This window comes from Patagioenas fasciata, chromosome Z (assembly GCF_037038585.1).
Source record: "Patagioenas fasciata isolate bPatFas1 chromosome Z, bPatFas1.hap1, whole genome shotgun sequence".
NCBI classification, from domain to species: Eukaryota; Metazoa; Chordata; class Aves; order Columbiformes; family Columbidae; genus Patagioenas; species Patagioenas fasciata.
In genome coordinates this window covers 7,586,711-7,605,027 of record NC_092560.1, presented here as the reverse complement: position 1 = coordinate 7,605,027, position 18,317 = coordinate 7,586,711, and the positions used below count along the sequence as shown (strand labels likewise).

At 43.3% G+C, this 18,317-nt stretch overlaps 2 protein-coding genes and 1 long non-coding RNA gene across 10 annotated transcripts in view; 1 reads left to right on the top strand and 2 right to left on the bottom strand.

The window, feature by feature from the left end:
- The window catches only part of LOC139826524 (uncharacterized), a 40,254-nt gene extending 33,137 nt beyond the window's left edge, over nucleotides 1-7,117 (bottom strand). For all 4 annotated transcript variants that reach the window (XR_011736640.1, XR_011736642.1, XR_011736641.1 and 1 more), the window contains exon 1: nucleotides 6,669-7,117. This is a non-coding gene — a long non-coding RNA (uncharacterized lncRNA). The remainder of the gene's footprint in view (nucleotides 1-6,668) is intronic.
- A 13-nt stretch (nucleotides 7,118-7,130) lies between these two features.
- ZCCHC9 (zinc finger CCHC-type containing 9) lies at nucleotides 7,131-15,065 on the top strand. Of its 4 annotated transcripts, none has more exons than XM_071802562.1 (6): nucleotides 7,131-7,276; nucleotides 7,399-7,703; nucleotides 9,201-9,351; nucleotides 9,622-9,714; nucleotides 10,793-10,861; nucleotides 12,394-13,900. In XM_071802562.1, the coding sequence occupies exons 2-6, from the start codon at nucleotides 7,413-7,415 to the stop codon at nucleotides 12,507-12,509; spliced, it is 720 nt and encodes a 239-aa protein (XP_071658663.1). In that variant the 5' UTR covers nucleotides 7,131-7,276; nucleotides 7,399-7,412; the 3' UTR covers nucleotides 12,510-13,900. The 4 variants fall into 4 exon arrangements, 3 of the variants coding, with proteins under 3 accessions (XP_071658663.1, XP_071658662.1, XP_065716731.1); XM_071802561.1 differs by having other exon boundaries at nucleotides 7,131-7,281; XR_011736638.1 differs by adding an exon at nucleotides 14,229-15,065 and having other exon boundaries at nucleotides 7,132-7,703; nucleotides 12,394-12,712.
- A 1,790-nt stretch (nucleotides 15,066-16,855) lies between these two features.
- ACOT12 (acyl-CoA thioesterase 12) overlaps nucleotides 16,856-18,317 on the bottom strand; it is a 31,950-nt gene continuing 30,488 nt past the window's right edge. For both annotated transcript variants that reach the window (XM_071802559.1, XM_071802560.1), the window contains 2 exons: nucleotides 18,120-18,246; nucleotides 16,856-17,223 (listed from right to left, as the gene is read on the bottom strand). In XM_071802559.1, coding sequence (XP_071658660.1) covers nucleotides 17,089-17,223; nucleotides 18,120-18,246 — 262 coding nt within the window. In that variant the 3' untranslated portion in view covers nucleotides 16,856-17,088. The remainder of the gene's footprint in view (nucleotides 17,224-18,119; nucleotides 18,247-18,317) is intronic.

Sequence of the window (18,317 nt, the reverse complement as noted above, 5' to 3'; positions counted from 1 at the left end):
CAGAGGGAATGAATTACAGCTAGTATCTACATGCAGAATTACATTACTAATAAAATTTGTCACAATATAATTTAATACGTGCCAAAATAATTAATGTTCATCTTCTACTGTAATGCCTTTTACAGTTTACTTTCAGCTTAAGGCTTAATTAAAAGATTAAAGACTTTCAACTGCCATTTATTTTGCCTGCACAGATACCTGCAGATACGGCACACACAGAATTGCACTATGTATTGTACAGAAATCCTATCACGTCTAGTCTTCCAAGAGGGTACAAACTTACAGTCATCTACTGCATAGCATATTGTTGCTGATTGACACCACGTTTTTAATTCACTCAGTATAAATTATTATAGAAGACGACTAGGCTCATAATAAGAAAATACCAGCTATATTACAATACTGGGTTATCAGTAAAGAAGGGTCTTTAACATATTTAGTTCATCTACCTACTTCCTGGGAACTCACATGGATCCACAAGCTTCCAAGAAAAACTAACAATGTCAGCTAATTTTACTTCATTTTGTGCACATGCTTATTTTTGTTTGAAATGCAAACGTTGTCCATAAGTCTTCTGTCTATGTCTTTATCAACACACCCATCTCAGCTCTCATTCTGGTTCTCTAGTTCTGCTTTCTGAAGCAGTTACATTGACAGTCATTTGGCAACAGGGGCATGAGCAGAGTTACCAGAAATGTTTATGAACCTCATGGACACCAATGATAACCATGTTAAAAATAATATCTATTTCTTATGCCTAAAAAGGCCCATATGTTGATGATACTGCCTAGTTAGCTAAATCTGTATCACCAAATATGGAGATACTTATATATATGTATTTTGAGGTGGACTTCCCTCCTCCAAGTCAGAACACTTTCTCAAACTCAGATCGTCCAAGAACACAAAGATAAATTACTAATACCAAAAGTTAGTGGCAAATCTCAAAAACATGTCTAGGTGCCTAGATCCTGTGAAGTCACACAGGAGATGCCTAAACAAGAACCTGTTATCCAAATGACTTTGCACTTACAAACTATTGATCATCTGGGCTCGCACTTGGCACTTGGAGACTACTGGCACTTTGACTTTCTTCTGTAGAAATGCAGGATTTATATTTTTCTTGAGGGACAGGATTATAAGATATGAGTAAGACCAAAAAGAGTAGAAGCAGCATAGGGCACCCTCCCTTGCTGCTCAGCATGCTTGTATCCCTATGTTTGCTTCTGCTTGCAGCTGTAGACCATTGTTTTTCCTTTATTCTGTGAAACACAGCAGCTTTTTTCAAAATACAGCTAATATTGTAGCAGAAAGAGGCCATTACATCCAGTGCATGCCAGTGAACTGCAGAGGATAATCCATTCTTCGGTTATTCATTCTTTTACATCATCAGTCCTAGAAATTAAAACTTACTCTGTGATATTAGGGTAGTAGCTAAAGTGTAGTGCTGTGCAATTCAGTTTAAAATCATATAGTTCCTCCCTGTGTGTTTATGAAAAAGCAAAAACTATGTTCTCCTATGATAAATTATGTCTCCTTAATATGCACCCATCAAAAATAACAACAGGGAAAATTCTTGTGGTGGCATGGCAGTGTGTATCTAATAATCCTTTTTCACTTGACCAACGCTTTCTAGATTTTCATTTTGATAGAGAAGTGGTAAAACACAGTGTTTCTTTGCAGTGTAAAGTAACTAAACAAAATAGCTGACCACAGGCTAACCTTTAAAGGTTTCAGTTCATCCAGGCACTTAAGCACTTGCCTAAATACAAACCTTTAAATATGTGAGTTGATCCAGCAATCTAAGTTAGCTGATTGAGCAACACATTCAAGCACTTGTTAAATATCCTGAGAAAATCAGAGCCACAAGCAAGACATCCTGATGGAAATAACATAGGGCGATGGTCATATGAATAGGCTTAATGAAGGCTACGGAAGGTGATGCAGCCTTGGCTGCAGCAATTAAAATCCATAAATATTCAATGTAATCATTTAACAGAGAGAAGAAAGACACCACCCTCTCAAAGAGGAAGGAAGGGAGGAAGGGAGGAAGGGAGGAAGGGAGGAAGGGAGGAAGGGAGGAAGGGAGGAAGGGAGGAAGGGAGGAAGGGAGGAAGGGAGGAAGGGAGGAAGGGAGGAAGGGAGGGTGAATAATCTGTTCTGTCCAGTTTATGGTGAATAAACCAAAGTGAACCCCTGTACAGGTGCACTCAGAATATTGCAGATATAAAAGAATTTAAGCAGGAAACAGGCCTTACCTTTTCCTTTCTCTCCCAAGGCTTACATCAAAACAATCAGAAAAATGGCACCCTGACAAGTAGTATTAACTATCCAAAAAACCCAGGTAAAAAAGAGTAAACAAAGATACCAACAGCCCTATGTCTGGCACATGTTCAGCAGACAAAACTTCCCTCTTCAGGATTTGAGGATTATGAACATTATTAACCAGAACAAAACCAAAGTCAATTGTCAGGCTTCATAAAGAACCCGACACTGACACATCCAGTTTCACGGTTGTGCATTTATGAAACACCAGATCACAGCGGACATATTGATATTCCTTTTCCAATTTACTAGAGTCTTTCTTTGGACCCCCAAAAATGCAAGGGCATCATCTCCATCTTGTAAAGGAGCTGCAAACCTCAGGGTTTGCAGAAAGAATATTTTTCCCTTGATGTTCCTTCATGAGTTCTTACTACTGCATCCTTCTCACCCTTTTGCATTTTTCACTCCACTGAACCTACATCACAGGCCCTGTCTGGCATTTAACCACTGTTATTTTTTGTGTCAGCCTTCCCTTTCTGCCACCTTTCCAAGATGCGCGTCTTCCTGAGCTACTGTTGTGATTTAAGAGGATCTAAGAGCACAACTCCCACAGACATGGACTGACGAACACCGAGTCAGAGCCTGAATTATGCTACTTGCTACAAAAGTGGGTGAACCAAAAAAAACATGAGAGAAAGCATCTTTGAAGGAGAGAGAAGGATTCACACATGCTTCTCTTTCTCCGGTTACTAACATCAAATTATTAAAACCAGAATATTCCAGAAGATGTCATCGCAGATTACCAAAGATTTTACAGGATCCACTGGTCCAGATTTTCAATTTTGCTGTCTCAAATCTCCATGATGTAATGAATTTATGAAAAAAGTCTCCTAAGAGAGAAACTGGACCATGGTGCTACCAAACTGTACTGTGGACAGGCAACGTGGTGTCTTTTAGCAAAATATGAAAAAAAGGGCATCAAAATTTTACAATTATTTGCATGACTGCTGTCTTGCTAATTTTTCACCTGCTGCCTGAGTACAGCAGAGCTCCCGGCTGACTAATGACAAATTGGAACAAACCTAAAGCGATGCAAATTTAAACAGGTGTGGTCACTACCAAAGACGTTATATTTGTGAGGGAAATAGTGTCTTACTGATTTAGTAGAAAGGTATTAAACAGCCTTTTCCACAGCGTGCAATGCTGGCCAAGGATCCTAAGGGCCAGCCATCCTGCCTAGACATATGTAAAATTTCAGACTGTTGAAAAGAAAGAAAACACATTCAATACTTCTGCAGAACAGGAAGCAAAGAAAGTCCCTTCTTGGTGGTCTTGCTTACGCTGTTCTTCAGCTTTTCCCTACACCCATTTCCATGTGCACATGGGAACGAACAACCTGTTGCAGCCAAGTAACAACCTACACTGAAGCAAAACCAGCAAGGAGCCCATATGCACCAGGAGGCATGTCACTGTCTCCACTTAGTGAAAACAAACTGAGAGACAGATGGACATATGTGATGGACATAACTAAATGTATGTGTGCACGTATTTTCTTTTTGTTTGACAAATAAATAAATTTCCACCCACTGTAATACATAAAATTAATCAGGGCATGTACACTACATACAGATTAGCAGGCACTTCACACCAGCTCTTTAAAAAAACCCTTACAAGTACTTTAAAACCTTCCAATACATCAATGTATGGTTATTCATAGAACAGTCTTATCAAAACATAGTATAAATACATCTGAAATATGTGTGATGACTGATGCCTGCAGGATCTTTGATTCCCTCCCTGGGGCCACTGTCACCTGTTTCTGGTAGCCCTTTATGGATCAGCTTTGACCGTGACTTCCTATCTACCTGCTTGCTGGCAGGATGCTGTGGAACAACTGGGACCTCATGCTGTGGTTGAGCTGTAACTACATCAGCAAATTAGTTATTTTTAATTTTAAAATGAAATTCTGAATCTTTCCCAGCTTATTTCCTAGCTTATTAACAGTAGCTCTTAAATGGCATCCACAAATTACTTTTACCTGCAGTAAATGCATTCTAGTTATTCTTAAATCTGTGCTTATTCTTACTGTCAGTGATGCAGTTTAACAGCAAGAGCAACACATGCTTTGTGAACACCACCCTCTAGTGGATGCAAAGCCCATGAAAATCAGCAAAATACAGCAAGGCAATTTGTCTACAGAGATAAAAATATTAAATCTAACTAATAAAGAAGTAATGGTTCCCAGCTGTCTTTGTAACATCAGCTCGAAACCACCAGGAAGGGTAATGGAGATCTGGCAAAACTATTTAAAACACAACAAAGAGAAGACTGACTTAAGAAAAACATTGTTATTGGATTTATATTTATTTCTAAACAGTGGCCTCTAACATAGTCCTGGAGATTTATCATAAAGAGCAGTGTGGAGAGAATGAAATATGTCACGAAGCGTTTCAAAAGCTATCCTCCTTCAGAAAACCTACAGTAAATTTTTCAGGTGAATGCTGGAATCAGCTCCACTGCTGCAAGGTAGAGATAGGGACCATTCTGACTTCCCGGCATCACTTGTGCTCAAAGATAAACTCCATCGAAACAAGACTGACTTAACAATACAAGCATTTAAGCCTGTGTAACTGCCCCAGCACAACTCCCCAACTGCAAAGAGTCTGGCATAGAATGATGAAGCATGCTAGTGACAAAACTGTGGGAATGCATAGAATCATAGATCCATTTCAGTTGGAAGAGATCCTCAAGACCACTGAGTCCAACCATAACCTAACTCTAGCACTAAACCATGTCTTACGAACCTCATCTATGCATCTTTTAAATGTCTCCAGGGATGGTCACTCCATCACTGCCCTGGGCAGCCTGTTCCAATGCCTGACAACCCTTTCCAGGAAGAAATTTTTTCCTAATATCCAATCTAAACCTTCGCTGGTGCAACTTGAGGCCATTTCCTCTTGTCCTATCACTTGCTACTTGGGAAAAGAGACCAACACCCTCCATGCTACAACCTCCTTTCAGGCAGTTGTAGACAGTGGTAAGGTCTCCTCTCAGCCTCCTTTTCTACAGGCTAAACAGCCCCAGTTCCCTCAGCTGCTCCTCATCAAACTTGTGCTCCATGCCCCTCACCAGCTTCGTTACCCTTCTCTGAACTCTCTCCAGCACCTCAAGGTCTTTCCTGTAATGAGGTGCCCAAAACTGAACACAGGATTCAAGGTGGGGCCTCACCAGTGCTGAGTACAGTGGCACAATCACTACTCTTAATCCTGCTGGCCACACTATTCCTGATACAAGCCAGGATGCTGTTGACCTTTCCAGTCACCTGGGCACATTGCTTCCAGGGGCGTGCAGCTGCACCCACAGAAGTCGCCAAAGGCCAGGGCCCCAAGGGTGAGACTGTCCCACACACCCTGGGCAAGCAGCCAAGCGGCCCACCAGTGGCAGAGCCCCAGCCATGTCCCCTTCCTCCATAGCTCTGCAGCACCCTCGAAACGCTGCCTGAGCTATGACTTTGGCACAGCTTGCAGCTCCCCTACAGACTACGATATGCAAAGCCAGCTGGCACCAGCTGCAGTGCCCAGTGACCCACTCCATGCTGAGATGCAGGACAGATGTGGCGGCAGGGCTGTGCAAGGAGAAAGAGCACTGGAACAGGCTGCTCAGGTTGGTTGTGGCATCTCCTTCTCTGGAGACATTCAAAGCCCAACTTGATACCTTCCTGTGTGAATTCATCTGGGTGTTCCTGCTCCAGCGGGGTGGACTGGACTGGATGATCTTTCAAGGTCCCTTCCAACCCCTGCCATTCTGTGATTCTGTGAAAGGCACCTGCACAAGGACAGTAACTCCTGCTACCCCTCATGAACCTCCCAGCTCCTCCGGCTGCTCCCCTGGAAACACAGGTGCCTGCAAAGGGCTATGTCCCATGATCCTTTTACCCCTGCAATGAAGTTGGGAGGGTGAAACATCTACTTCAATGAGACCATACAGAAAACAGCCATCAACATTACTCTGTGGATATTCAAGGAAGAATGTTGTTTCCACAACCATAAATCTGAAACATGATTAAGACTGAGACACATCCACTATAAGACCTTAAAACAAAGCCTCTTTGCACTAATTGAAGAAATGTACCAATGCAAACCAATTTCTGTGGGTAAAGGTGAAGGGGGGGGATGGGGAGAGGAAACAAGAAGAAACCATACCTTAAATGGAAATAAATAAATAAGGTGAGGTGGTTATTAAAAGTGGGAGTAGTTACAGAGGTAAACTGAGGCAGGACATCCAGGAAGCATCAGAGAGGCTGCAAACCCCACAGTACCCAACCCACAGGGAATACGGGGGAGGGAATTCGTGGCCGGGACTGTGGGAAAATAGGCAGGGGGCTGAGCTTTGTTCGAGGTGCCCACCTTAGGTACAACACCTGGTCTTGCAAAGTCGTTAATAAAACATGCTTTGCTGAGAGACACTGCCTGAGCCTGTTATATTGGGAAGATAATCGTTTCTTACACTGTCACCAGCAAGTAAGACCACCACGGGCACGCCGCACTTCGGCAGCACCGCCAGGACGGAGGAGAGCACCGGATCTCCACACATGCGCTTCGGCGAGGCTGAGCCGCTCCCGGGCCGGGCCCATCGGCAGGCGCCTACGGCCTCTGCCACACGCTGGCGGTCGGCCCGTCCTCACTTAGCGGCGACGGCACCTCCACCTCGCTACCCAGAAAGGCTCGGCGTCCCGACCCCGTTCCCGCCTCAAGATGGCGGCGGGACGCGGAGCCCGAGCGACACGCGGCGGCGGGAGGAAGTGGCGCCCGGCCCGGCCCTCCGGCGGCCACGGGGACTCCGCTTCACTTCCGGCGCACGGCGGCGGCCGCTCTGTGAGCCCGTCTCGACTGCCGCGGCGGACTCGGGTGAGCGGCGTCTCCGGGGCCGCTTCACGCCGGGGCCCCTCTCGGGACGGGCTTCGGTGTCCTAGCGCCGCCGCCGCGGGAGGCGAACGAGGGAGTGCGGCCGTGAGGTGAGGTAAAGTGAAGGGGGAGGCGCCTCAAACCCCCTCGGTGTCCGGGCCGGAGGAGCCGCCTCGCTGAGGGAGCGGTGCCTGTGCTGCACTCCCGCGTTCAGCTCCGTGCCTCCCGTCAGGGGCCGGCGCCGCCATGACCAGATGGGCCCGTCGTGGCGGCGCTGCCGCCGAGAAGGCGCTGGCGGCCACCCCGTGGGAGGAGATGGAGGGGCGGGAGGGCAGCCCTGACCCTCGGCCGGGGAAGAAGGAGCAGGAGAAGAGGAAGAAGAAGAAGAAGAAGGAGTACCTGAACGAGGACGTGAACGGGTTCGCGGCGTTCCTGCGGCAGAGCTGCCCGAGTCGGGAGGCGGCCGAGGCGCTGAGGAAGGACCGGCGGCGGGAGGGGAGGAGGCTGAGGAGGCAAGAAATGAAGAAAAATGCCATGGTGAGTTTTGCCGTGGGTCGTGGGTCTCTGCCTGTGGGTGGCAGCTTGTTGAAAGCTTGAGGAAAAGCCCCGTGTGGTAATCACACATCCTTTAGTCTGCTGGCACTGCCTGGAGCTGGGTGAGGAGCCCGAGGGCCTGACTGGCTCCAAACTGTGTGTGCTGAGCCGCATTGCGAGTTGAAGTGAACAAACAGCGACTTTGAGCACCTTTCTTATGAGGATAGACCGAGGGAGCTGGGGCTGTTCAGCCTGGAGAGGCTGAGAGGGGATCTCATCAATATTTATAAGTATCTCAAGAGTGAAGAGCATGGGACCAGACTCCATTCAGTGGTGGCCAAGGAAGAGGGGCAGTGGGCACGAGGAGAAGCTTATTTACTTCGAGGATGCCAGAGCCCTGTTACAGGCTGCCCAGAGAGGTCGTGAAGTCTCCTTCTCTGGAGACATTCAAACCCACCTGGACACCTTCCTGTGTGATCTGCTCTGGTGAACCTGCTTTAGCAGGTGGTTTGGACTGGATGATCTCCAGAGGTCCCTTCCAACCCCAGCCACTCTGTGATTCTGGGATTTCAGCTCAAGTCTTAGACTTTAGCACAGCTCTTCTGTTTCAACATTGTTATTGCTACCCTTTGATGAATTTGCAGCCCGTCTTGTCTACTGGGTGAAACTATTTCAGTGCATTTCTATATGTGATTCATCAGTACAATGTTTCTGCTGGTTTGGGACCCCCTTCTGCAACATCTTCTTGAGAATTGGAGTGAGATCTCTGGCAGACTCTAATAAGACTGTCTAAAAGCAATTATCTCAGCGCAAACTTAGGCATTCAACATAAAACTTCTGCCAAATGTAATCAGGGAACATAGTAAAGAGAGTTACTGCTAATTACTCTGAGATATCTGATTTCTTCATGTGTAAATTGTAGAGTTGGTGCAGCATTGCTTATATTTACCTGTGCATTTACTGCTACGGTACTGAAAGAGCTGGGGGAACTGTGCTGTAGTCAAAATCAAGTATCATCGTTCATCCAGGGCAGTCAGCCATCAGTGTGTAAATACCCCGTATACAGTGTTGTTGGTGAAAGGAGAAAAATACCCATAATAATATGGTTTAGTGACATAGGTCGCTGACAGTTATTTTGTGACAGAGTACAAGATCTCTTTTGTCTGGCTTTTTTTTTTCCCCGAGGAGAAAATCCCTTGATACATTTGCCTTCTGAAAAGGCCAGGAGGCCTTATTAGGCTGGGGTTTTCGGGTCTTTGAGTGCTATTCACAGAATCTTGTCTTTTTGTGTTAGGGTAACAAATCTCAACACTAGAGGTATGTATCTGATAATATCCTCAAGGCTGCAGGCAAGAAAAATAATGGCTTAGTAAGAGTCAACTGGGTATAGGTGATAGTCAGATAATGAGTGACTGGATTCCTTTGTAATGTCAACCATAAGTGCTGTGTTTTGCTTTGTGAACTGTGAAAATGCATATAACCCAATTTGTATTTTCAAAGGTATGTTTCCACTGTAGAGAACCTGGCCATGGTGTTGCTGATTGTCCTGCAGTGCTTGAAAGTCAAGATATGGGTACAGGGATCTGTTACCGGTGTGGATCCACAGAACATGACATCAGCAAATGCAAAGCAAAAGTAGACCCAGCAGTTGGTATGTCTCAGAAATTTGTATTTTTCTAGATGCTTTGTCTGTGTTTTCTGACTACTGAAATCTAAGCTTTGTGTTGTAGTAATTTAACTGTTCTGAGGATATATGTCTAAAGGAATACAGTATCGTAACAATGAACCTAAAAGCCTGAGAGACAGTGTAGTGTTTATAGTGTAATAGTGCAGTAAAATATTGTCCTTACAGTGTATCCATAGTTGTCTGTGACTTTGTGAAGTTTTTAATGTGAATCATAAACTGTATGGGATTTTGCAGGGCCGTTTCCGTATGCAAAATGTTTCATCTGTGGTGAGATGGGTCATCTGTCAAGGTCATGTCCAGATAATCCCAAGGGATTGTATGCTGAAGGTGGGTGTACTAATTTACTAAAACCAAAGCACGTTTTTGATACTTACGTGACACAGAATAAAGTAACATTGAAAGTGAATGAAGAACTGATTAAAAGGAGTTTCCGAGTATATTTTGCTTTTAGTAAAAGTGGAATAATTCTGGGAAATTTGTTGTTAATATTGATTGCCTAGCAATTTCTAGTTTGTAAGTTTAGTGTTAAACAATGAGCTGAGATGCAAAGTGTGATAACTGGCTTGTGCTTGCAATATTGAGAGGCACACAAAGAAAAAATGATAATAGGCTGTATGTATATAGTCAGTGTGTATTTAAATGTAAATATACAAAAGTATGAGTTAAAAACATACTCTTACGCTACAGGTTAACATTTTGGGATGTGTTCACACAAAAGCTCTCACTAGAAAGAGGATGTTTTCAGTTTAGGTGACTTAAATGAGAAATGTGGTCCAAGTTTGAAGATTTCACCCAAGATTCTGTTCTGCCTGATTGTTGGCATTAACAAATTGCACTCGGTATCCTGTTGTCTCCCAGTATAAACTTGAGTCTGTCAAACTAAAAAGGATGGTTTTACAGCACAGTTAAATTGGAAGAAAAATCACTTTGAGTGCTTGGATTTTGGGTAGAGTTTGTATTTCATACCTCAGTACCTGCAGCTGGATTACCTGCCTCTCAGGAGCACCTGTTAATTTCAGAAGTTCCTTTGAATTCAGCTTGTTTCTCAAAATGAGAGCTTCCAGCAAATCAGAAATATTCAGTATGTGGTGACTGGAATTCATAGTATGTGATGCTTTACAGAACAGTGTGATTACAAACAGCTCTGTCTGTCCGTCAGAGACACACAGACAGGGGAAGCTGTGTTTGCAGCTTCCAAAGCTGGCCGTGTAGCTCCTCCACGATGTCCTATTGTTGTGTCAAGGAGTTCAGACCTGTCTGTGGGGACATTTCCTTGTCTTATTTACAGCTTGCAGATAAGTGGAACAAGGTTTTTCAATATACATACAAGAGCAAAACAGTGTAGGAGGGTTGATTTGTGTTTGTTTGTTTTCCCCAGAAGGGTAACAATCTTCTCTGTTAACAGGTGGCAGCTGCAGACTGTGTGGCTCTGTGGAGCACTTCAGGAAAGACTGTCCAGAAAAACAGAACGCAGGTGAGATGCAGGAGAGGGCACAGAGTGAAGTTTAAGTGCACAGTTGTGTGTATCTACTGCTTTGCCTGGCTTTGGTCAGGAAAAAAGGGTTTGAGAAGAAAACTTTCCTTGGGGAGTGAGTGCTTATTATGAAGGCGTATGTGGAGGAGGCATCAGGTTGCAATGCAAAACTTGAACTTTATGTTAAAGAAAGAAAATCCAGCTTGTGGGTTTCTGAAGATAATATGAGCTAATGCGTATTTGCTAGCCAGTATTGATGCTGCTGCTCACAACTTAGCAGCTGTAGAACAAAACTGTGGCTTTTTGATGATTTATCTGTGGTGGAACTGAATATAGTTGCATGGTGGTGGCAGGGGGAACTTGTAAAAGCTGCGGATGCAGGGCAGTGTTCAAGTCATTGAAGACAGGAGATCTGTCCAGCTGGATTCACCAGCTAATAAATTGCTCACTTACATGTTCTTCAGTTACATGTGTGGGTGGAAGAATTACATTATATACAAAAAAAAAACCTGTGGTAAGGAAGGCAAAAGCATCAAAAAAGGATTTGAAGAATGATTCTGTTAGTGAGGTGGAGGCACATTTGTGCGTTTTTCTTTTCCATTTGTATGACTTATAGAACTCCTCAATTAATAATATGCCCCTTTTGACTTGACAACTGCTGTGTAATTTCCCAACGGACATCTTAGTTGATATTTCAAAACTAGTATTGCTGGTTAAAAACAGTTGAATTAATTTGAACTGTGACACCATTGGTAAGAATTGTAATAGGCTTTGAAATCAGTCTATATAATGCAAAGTACTTTTAGATAGACTGCAGAAAGACAGCAGAGAGCTAGCAAAGAAGTTGAGGCACTACAGCTTGTAATTTATTCAACTGGAGTTATTTGGCCTGCTTTAATATACAGAAGTTAATCCAAGTAAACTTTGAGTTATCCGTGTGACATTCTTGATATGGTTTGATTTGTTGCTGTCAAAATTAGAGTGTCATTCAGAAAAGAAATACAGTTGGTTAACTGTTTTTTCTAGGAAAGGGGTGTGAATTGGTCTAAATGGCATTTAAACAGCAAAAGGATGATGTTGATTATATGCAGGAGTGTGATCTGAGAGCTGTAAATTTTGCTCTGTTGTGCCTCCTCAGGCTTAGTTTTTTTCATCTGAATAATGGAAAAGGTCTTTGCTTTATATCTAGCGTTGCTTGACATATTCTGATATCTTCATTGTAAGAGTTATTGGGACTTATGTGAGAGCTAAATTATTGCCTGCATTCTCTTTAAATGTTTCTTTGGACAGTCAAACAGGAATGAACACATAGTAATGATTTCAAACCTGGACAACCTGCATGTGGGAAGGGAGTTTACAAAACACCCACACACAAAAGTTGTGTGAGGAGAGTTGGCTTCAGAGCTAGAACTAAACAGACAGATCTTTGGTGAATTAATGACAGGCCCTCATGGGCCAAATCTTCCTCAAAAGTGAAAGTTTTATGCGTTAACACTTAGCCTTTCTGCAATATCTTGTCTCTCACTCTGCAGATCAGGTTACAGTTGGGCGATGGGCTGTTGGAATGAGTGCAGATTATGAAGAAATCACAGAAACGTCAAAGATGCAAAAACCAAAAGTGAAAGTACCCAAAGTTGTTACTTTTTGAAGGCCTCTTGACTCTAAACCTGTTATCCTGTACTGCTTCTCTCCGGAGCACTGACCATGCTGAGTGGATAACTCGTTCCAGAAAATCGAACAGACTGCCACTGTGGCTACATTATTTCTTTATCCCCCCTCATATTTCCAGTTTGCCTCCCAGTCTTGCCTAGCTTACTGAAAAGCTGTGAGCAACAGAAATACAGCGAGCAGGTATTTTATTTTTATATATCTCCGCCAAAATACAGCATTTTCTCTGATTCACAGAGGGAGTTATGCAGAGGGAAACTGACTTCTTGTAACAGCGATCTCGCTGCAGTAGCCAAAAAGGATTTGTGCATTTTACCATGGGGGTCTAGAACCATGGGATTTTGGTGTCAGTGTTTTTACCGTAAGAACAATGCTTTTTTGTGTTAGGGATGAACACAATCATGCTGATCTTAATAAGAGTATTTCTCTATTTCTCTGAAAGAGACTGTGGGTATTTCCTAAAGACTCTCTTTGGTTTCTGGTCTGGTTTTGCCTTCTTTTAGAAATTAATTTCTTGCTCTGTATGTGCCAGCCTGAACAGTCTCGTGGCGAAGCTGTCAGTTACGGCCTGCAGAGCTTGAGAGCGCAATTCCCGCTACTCAGCTAAACGCGTATGTGCATTAACGTGATAGGTTATGCACGTTGGGTTGAGTATTTGTCTCTTAGCAGAAATGGAATCATGCCATTCCTCTGCTGTCCATGGTAACATATACCCAAAAAGTCTTGGAAAGCAAGTGAGCAGCTTGCTTACTTTCTGTACTTTTTTCACGGAGAGCGTTCAAAAATCTTGGTGAGCTGGGAGTGAACTTCGTATTACATGCATGTGCTTACTGGCAGTTTTATTTATTTTTAAATGGAGACTGCAGCCTGAAAAACTGATACGTATTAATGAAGTCACAAAACCAGCTGAAAATGGAGTTCCTACAACACCTCTGCGGGTACTGTAGTAATTCAGCACGTGCAGCCAGTGGCAGTGGGTTTTCCCTGGTGTCTGATCATCTCACCCAAGATGAACAAGGAAATGCAATGTTTCTGGAGGAGTGCAGCTGGAGCTCATCCCGCAGCACAAGCCGCACAGTGATAAACCTATTGCTGCTAAGGGATTGATTTATCCTTTTAATAAAAGTGTCCCAATGGTCCATACATTGCCTTGGTGAGAAGATGGAACACGGGATAGCAAGCTTGCACTGAGGACAGGGTTTTGAGATGCTTTGGACCAGCCATAGAAACGGTGGATTTGGAACATCCTTTTTTTACAGCAAAAAAACCAAACAAAACAAAACAACACAAATACAGGAATTTAATTGTGTGGGTATATTTTATATTTGTACATTAATTATTTTTAATAAAATGCTGCTAAAGAATGCAAAAGTTGGAGCTCTTATTTTAGGTTTCTTGGTTCTGCTATGGATACAAAGGCACATGAAGTTGACTAAGATAGGCTATGTATGCTCAGTTTGTCATCAGAGCACACATTTAAATGGAGGAGTGGATGAAATCACAGATTAATTAGAGAGTTTTAATTAACTATTGGATTAAAGCTCAAAGCAAGATCACTTTAATGTGAATGTTTTGCAACAGGCATTTATCCCAGCTTAAAAGGTGTTTCCGTTATATGAGTAAATATATTGTTTAGAAAGCATCTTTTTAAGTGATTTTCTGTCTTTAAAAACCGATATAACATGTTCTTTACCTGTAGGATGTTGAAGCCATGCCTGTTGGCTTTCGCAGTGGCACCAGTACATCCCAGATCAGAGGCTGGTGTGGGGAGTGTGTTGTGTCGGTTGTGGCTCAGGGCGCAGCCTCTCCTCCCAGGGATGCGGTCACCTGCTTGTGCTACTGCAGCCTGAAGCAGAAGCGTCCCTTAGACTGCTGAGTTACATGGAGGAAAAGAAGATTCACTGTTTGCTTGCCACGGCTGATCACTGTCGCTTTGCTTGGTGAAAAGGACTGCCAAAACCAGGATGATGCAGGGCAGCTGTAGCAAAAAAAATTCCACAGGAAGCAGTGGATTCGCCTTTGTTCTGAATTCTGAGCTTCATACCTGTTGGTTTGACCCATCTTGCACTTGTCAGGCTGCTACACCTGCCTACTGCTCATTTGTCCTCTGAGAAAAAATAATGCGCTTTGTCAGACTTGTAAATTTCAGTATAAATGCAACAGCTGTTCCGAGGTAATTGCACTCGTGCTTGCATGGGGCTGGAAGCATGTACAACTCCCTCTTAGGATCATAGAATAGTTTGGGTTGGAAGGGATCTTCAAAGGTCATCTAGTCCAACCCCCCTGCAGTGAGCAAGGACACCCTCTGCTTCAGTGACTGCTGAGGCACTGAAATGCTTGTGCTATGCTCTACAACCACCGCACCTGCTAGCAGTCTTCAGTTGCTGTTGGACAAAACTGCTTGTTAAATGCAACCACTCATCCCCTTCTACATCATTTCACAACAGTACGTGTAATTGGAGAAAGCTATTTGAAAAGCGGCTGTAACAGGCGCTGCATGTGAAGATGTGTTGTACCCACAAATAAATTTAAAAGTAAGGCAAATATTTAGAGTTTAATCAAAGTTTGTATGCGGGAAACCTTGTTTTAGAGGTTTCACTGAGGCTGGTAAAATACAATCCTTGTCAAGAGGACACTCTTCCTGTACACCCACAAAGACACGTGCTGGCTGCATGTGAACGCAGCTGGGCTTTGCAGTGCTTTGCACTTCGGTGGCCAACGTCTCGGTGTTGGGGGCAGAGGGCATGAGCTCAGCAAACATTAAGATCTCAAAAATGCCAAATGCTGTTCTCCAGATAGCCTTTGCAGTGACCCCACAGCTGGGTTCAGTGTGTACGTGTCTCCAAGGACAAGTTCTAAGCTGTTGCAGAGGGAGTCACCTTGATAAGAAACACTTGGTGCAGGCAGCGTTTGGGCTCTTTCTCCCTGATGTGATGTGTTTATTCAGAGCTGAACATTAGGTGTCTCTATTCCCTAAAAATTGGGACCAGAGAGACTTTCCTGCCCACTCAAGAGCTTCTCTGCTGTCATCAGCACACAGCAAGTGTGGGCAAGACTCTAAGAGCAGAGCTCCTGGTCCACAGAGGTGGGCTGGATTCTTACGTGGCCAGCTGGGCCAGAAGGAGAGCAGGGCCTTGGTGGGTTTCATGCTCTGGAGAGGGCTGCCCTGAAGCTGCTGTCCTTAGGCCCTGTCAGAGGTATCGCACCTTACCCACCTGATAAAAATGCTGATCCAAAATCAGGATCTGCATCTACAGTCTCTCCTTCAGAGACAATGACCAGGACCCACTTCATTTTTCTTTGCTACTAGTGCAAAGGTTGTATTGTGTTATATGCCATGCAGCGACCACCCTTAGCTAAGCATAGACAACAGTGGCTGATTTCACTGATGTTTTGGCTCAGACCAAACCAACCTTGTTGAGCAGCCAGGTGACTCTCAGTGCTGGTACACCCAGCTTCTGTTCTGGGACTCCAGCTGCTCTTTCTTCTGCTGCACTTGTTAGACACGCCATATGCAAAACTTGCAGGCATGCTGTAACCTACAAATCACTGATGAAGGCTTAGATTTGGTCCCAGGTTAAACTGAAGATGTACTTAAGAACCAGAGCCCTAGACCAGTCATGAGAGATGCAAACAAGATAAAACAGCACTGCTACAGTTCACACACTATTATTCCCTTAACAGCCCCTCATTTATGTTACGATCTAACTGCTGGTGATCCTACTTGTTTTTTTTTTTTTGAACAAGGATCTTTCGAGCAAAAATAAGAGCAGAAAACAAAGTAGCCACAGCACAGTAAAACCTCTGAAACCATTCTCTCTTTTCATCTGTGAGGGAGTGGATCAAAGAGTCTTACTGTTCTGCATCTGCTCAATGATACCAGAACAGTCCTCCATAGAGCTTGCCAGCGGGAGACCAGGACGCTTCTGTATGAGGCCAACAGCCCCCATCGTCACGACCAGAGATACCGTAATAAAATTTAATTTGGATGTGTAATCTCAGAAACAATAATTTCTTGGAAGTCACGGATAAACTACAAGTATTAACAGATAAAAGTACAAACATCAGCAAACGCTACCTTACATAGGGTGTAATCTACATATATAATGGGTGTGCAACAACCTGGACAACCAGGTCAGAGCACTGGGTAAGCTACTTGGTAGCATCATTTCTCTGCAAATTAGCCAGGGTGGTATTTACTGAATTAAAACTGGCTGGACGTCATTACATTCAATATGATATTAAAACAATGAAATAGTCTCTCGAGCTACAGCTCTACCTGGCCAAATTCTGGTTCCATTTATATAAAATTAATCAATGCAAACAAGAGTGGAATCTGTCCTTTAATCTTTTTAAAATTAAAAATTGAATTTAGAGCCTAAAGCCTAATCTTAATTTGATAGAAAATGCTTGTACTAGATATTCTCAGGCTCAAGCCCAGTATTGGGTACATGATCCAAAATAACTAACTGTAGAAAGTCGATGAACATGCATGCAGGAATTTAAACCAATACTGGTTGACCATCTTCAGAGGTCTCTTCACAAATCTGTTCTTATCTTTAGGACTTGCTGCCTTCCCGCTCCAAGAACTTTATACATTCCAAAGCAGTGTCTTCAATGGCTTTTGATGAGCCAGTAAGATTTGCAGCTAAGTACGGCATTAAACCTGATGTGACTTGATTGAAGTAACACACCTGTTTAAACAAAAATACATGAAACAAAAAAGCCTATGGATTGCAATAGTTGGCTATTTTTTACAGAGCCTAGATGAGTGTCAGAGTTTTTATGGATGCAAATAGAAACACATAGTGCTTCTGAAAATGAAGGTGATAATTACCAAAAAGAGTGTGCCTTTTTTACAGTATTTCAGTGATCTCAGCATCCTCACTACTGCCACATCCTCAAGCATGTAGGTAAATGGACACAGCAGTGCATCAAGAAACATTATGTATAACCTCTTAAATATATGTGCTTTATGAACAAAGCTGTTGCCTGAAAAAAGGAATCCCAGCCCCTGAGAGCTGCTGAATGTTTTCAAAAATATGTTTTCTTAAATGAAGAAGCTACAGCCTTCTCATGGAAAAGAACAAAAGACAAACATTTCCATGGGTCCAGAGATGGGATTCAGATTGCATCATTTCTGACATACAAAAGGTAAAGTCCAGCATTTAATCTGAATTAATTCCTTGTCCTTCCCCTGTAGTCAGTGGGAAGAGATGGACACCACCAAAGAGCAGTTTAACAAACACCTTCCAGAAGTGTATTTTAGGCTTGAATGGATGATTCTCTGGAGGTGCACGGCTTAGTTTAGATTTCGTTCCTAACATTCAGATTGGCCAAAACTGTGTGGAGTAAAGAATGTCTTTATAACCACACTGTAGATCTGGGGAAACTGACTATTTTTCTTTGTTTGGTTTGGTTTTTTGTTCTTGTTTTTGTTTGTTTGGTTGGTTGGTTGGTTTTTTTGTTTGGTTGTTTGTTTTTTTTTTTTGTTGCATTGCTGTTACTGTTCTAGACTGTCAGCTCAAAGGAGGTTATATGCACATGTACAAGGAAAGGAGACACAGCTGAGGTCTGCAGAGCTGCTCACCTTACAGTTGCTGTTGCTTTCACTGTGGATCTCGAATCCAGCACAAAGGATCTCACTCCTGCAGTATTCTGGAGAAGGTGGCACAGAGGTGAGGGTAACTGATTTTACAGCTACCACGTAGGGTTCGCTGCAGAGCAAGGGGAAGAATCAAACATTTCTTCAACAAGATGTTTAAAAATATGCTTGCAAATGACTACA

Bases quoted from the DNA above. Each gene is read 5' to 3' on its own strand.
- ZCCHC9 (XM_071802562.1), top strand. From the start codon at position 7,413: ATGACCAGATGGGCCCGTCGTGGCGGCGCTGCCGCCGAGAAGGCGCTG. The intron at 7,704-9,200 runs GTGAGTTTTGCC...GTATTTTCAAAG, and splicing joins AAATGAAGAAAAATGCCATG to GTATGTTTCCACTGTAGAGA. The intron at 9,715-10,792 runs GTGGGTGTACTA...CTCTGTTAACAG, and splicing joins CAAGGGATTGTATGCTGAAG to GTGGCAGCTGCAGACTGTGT.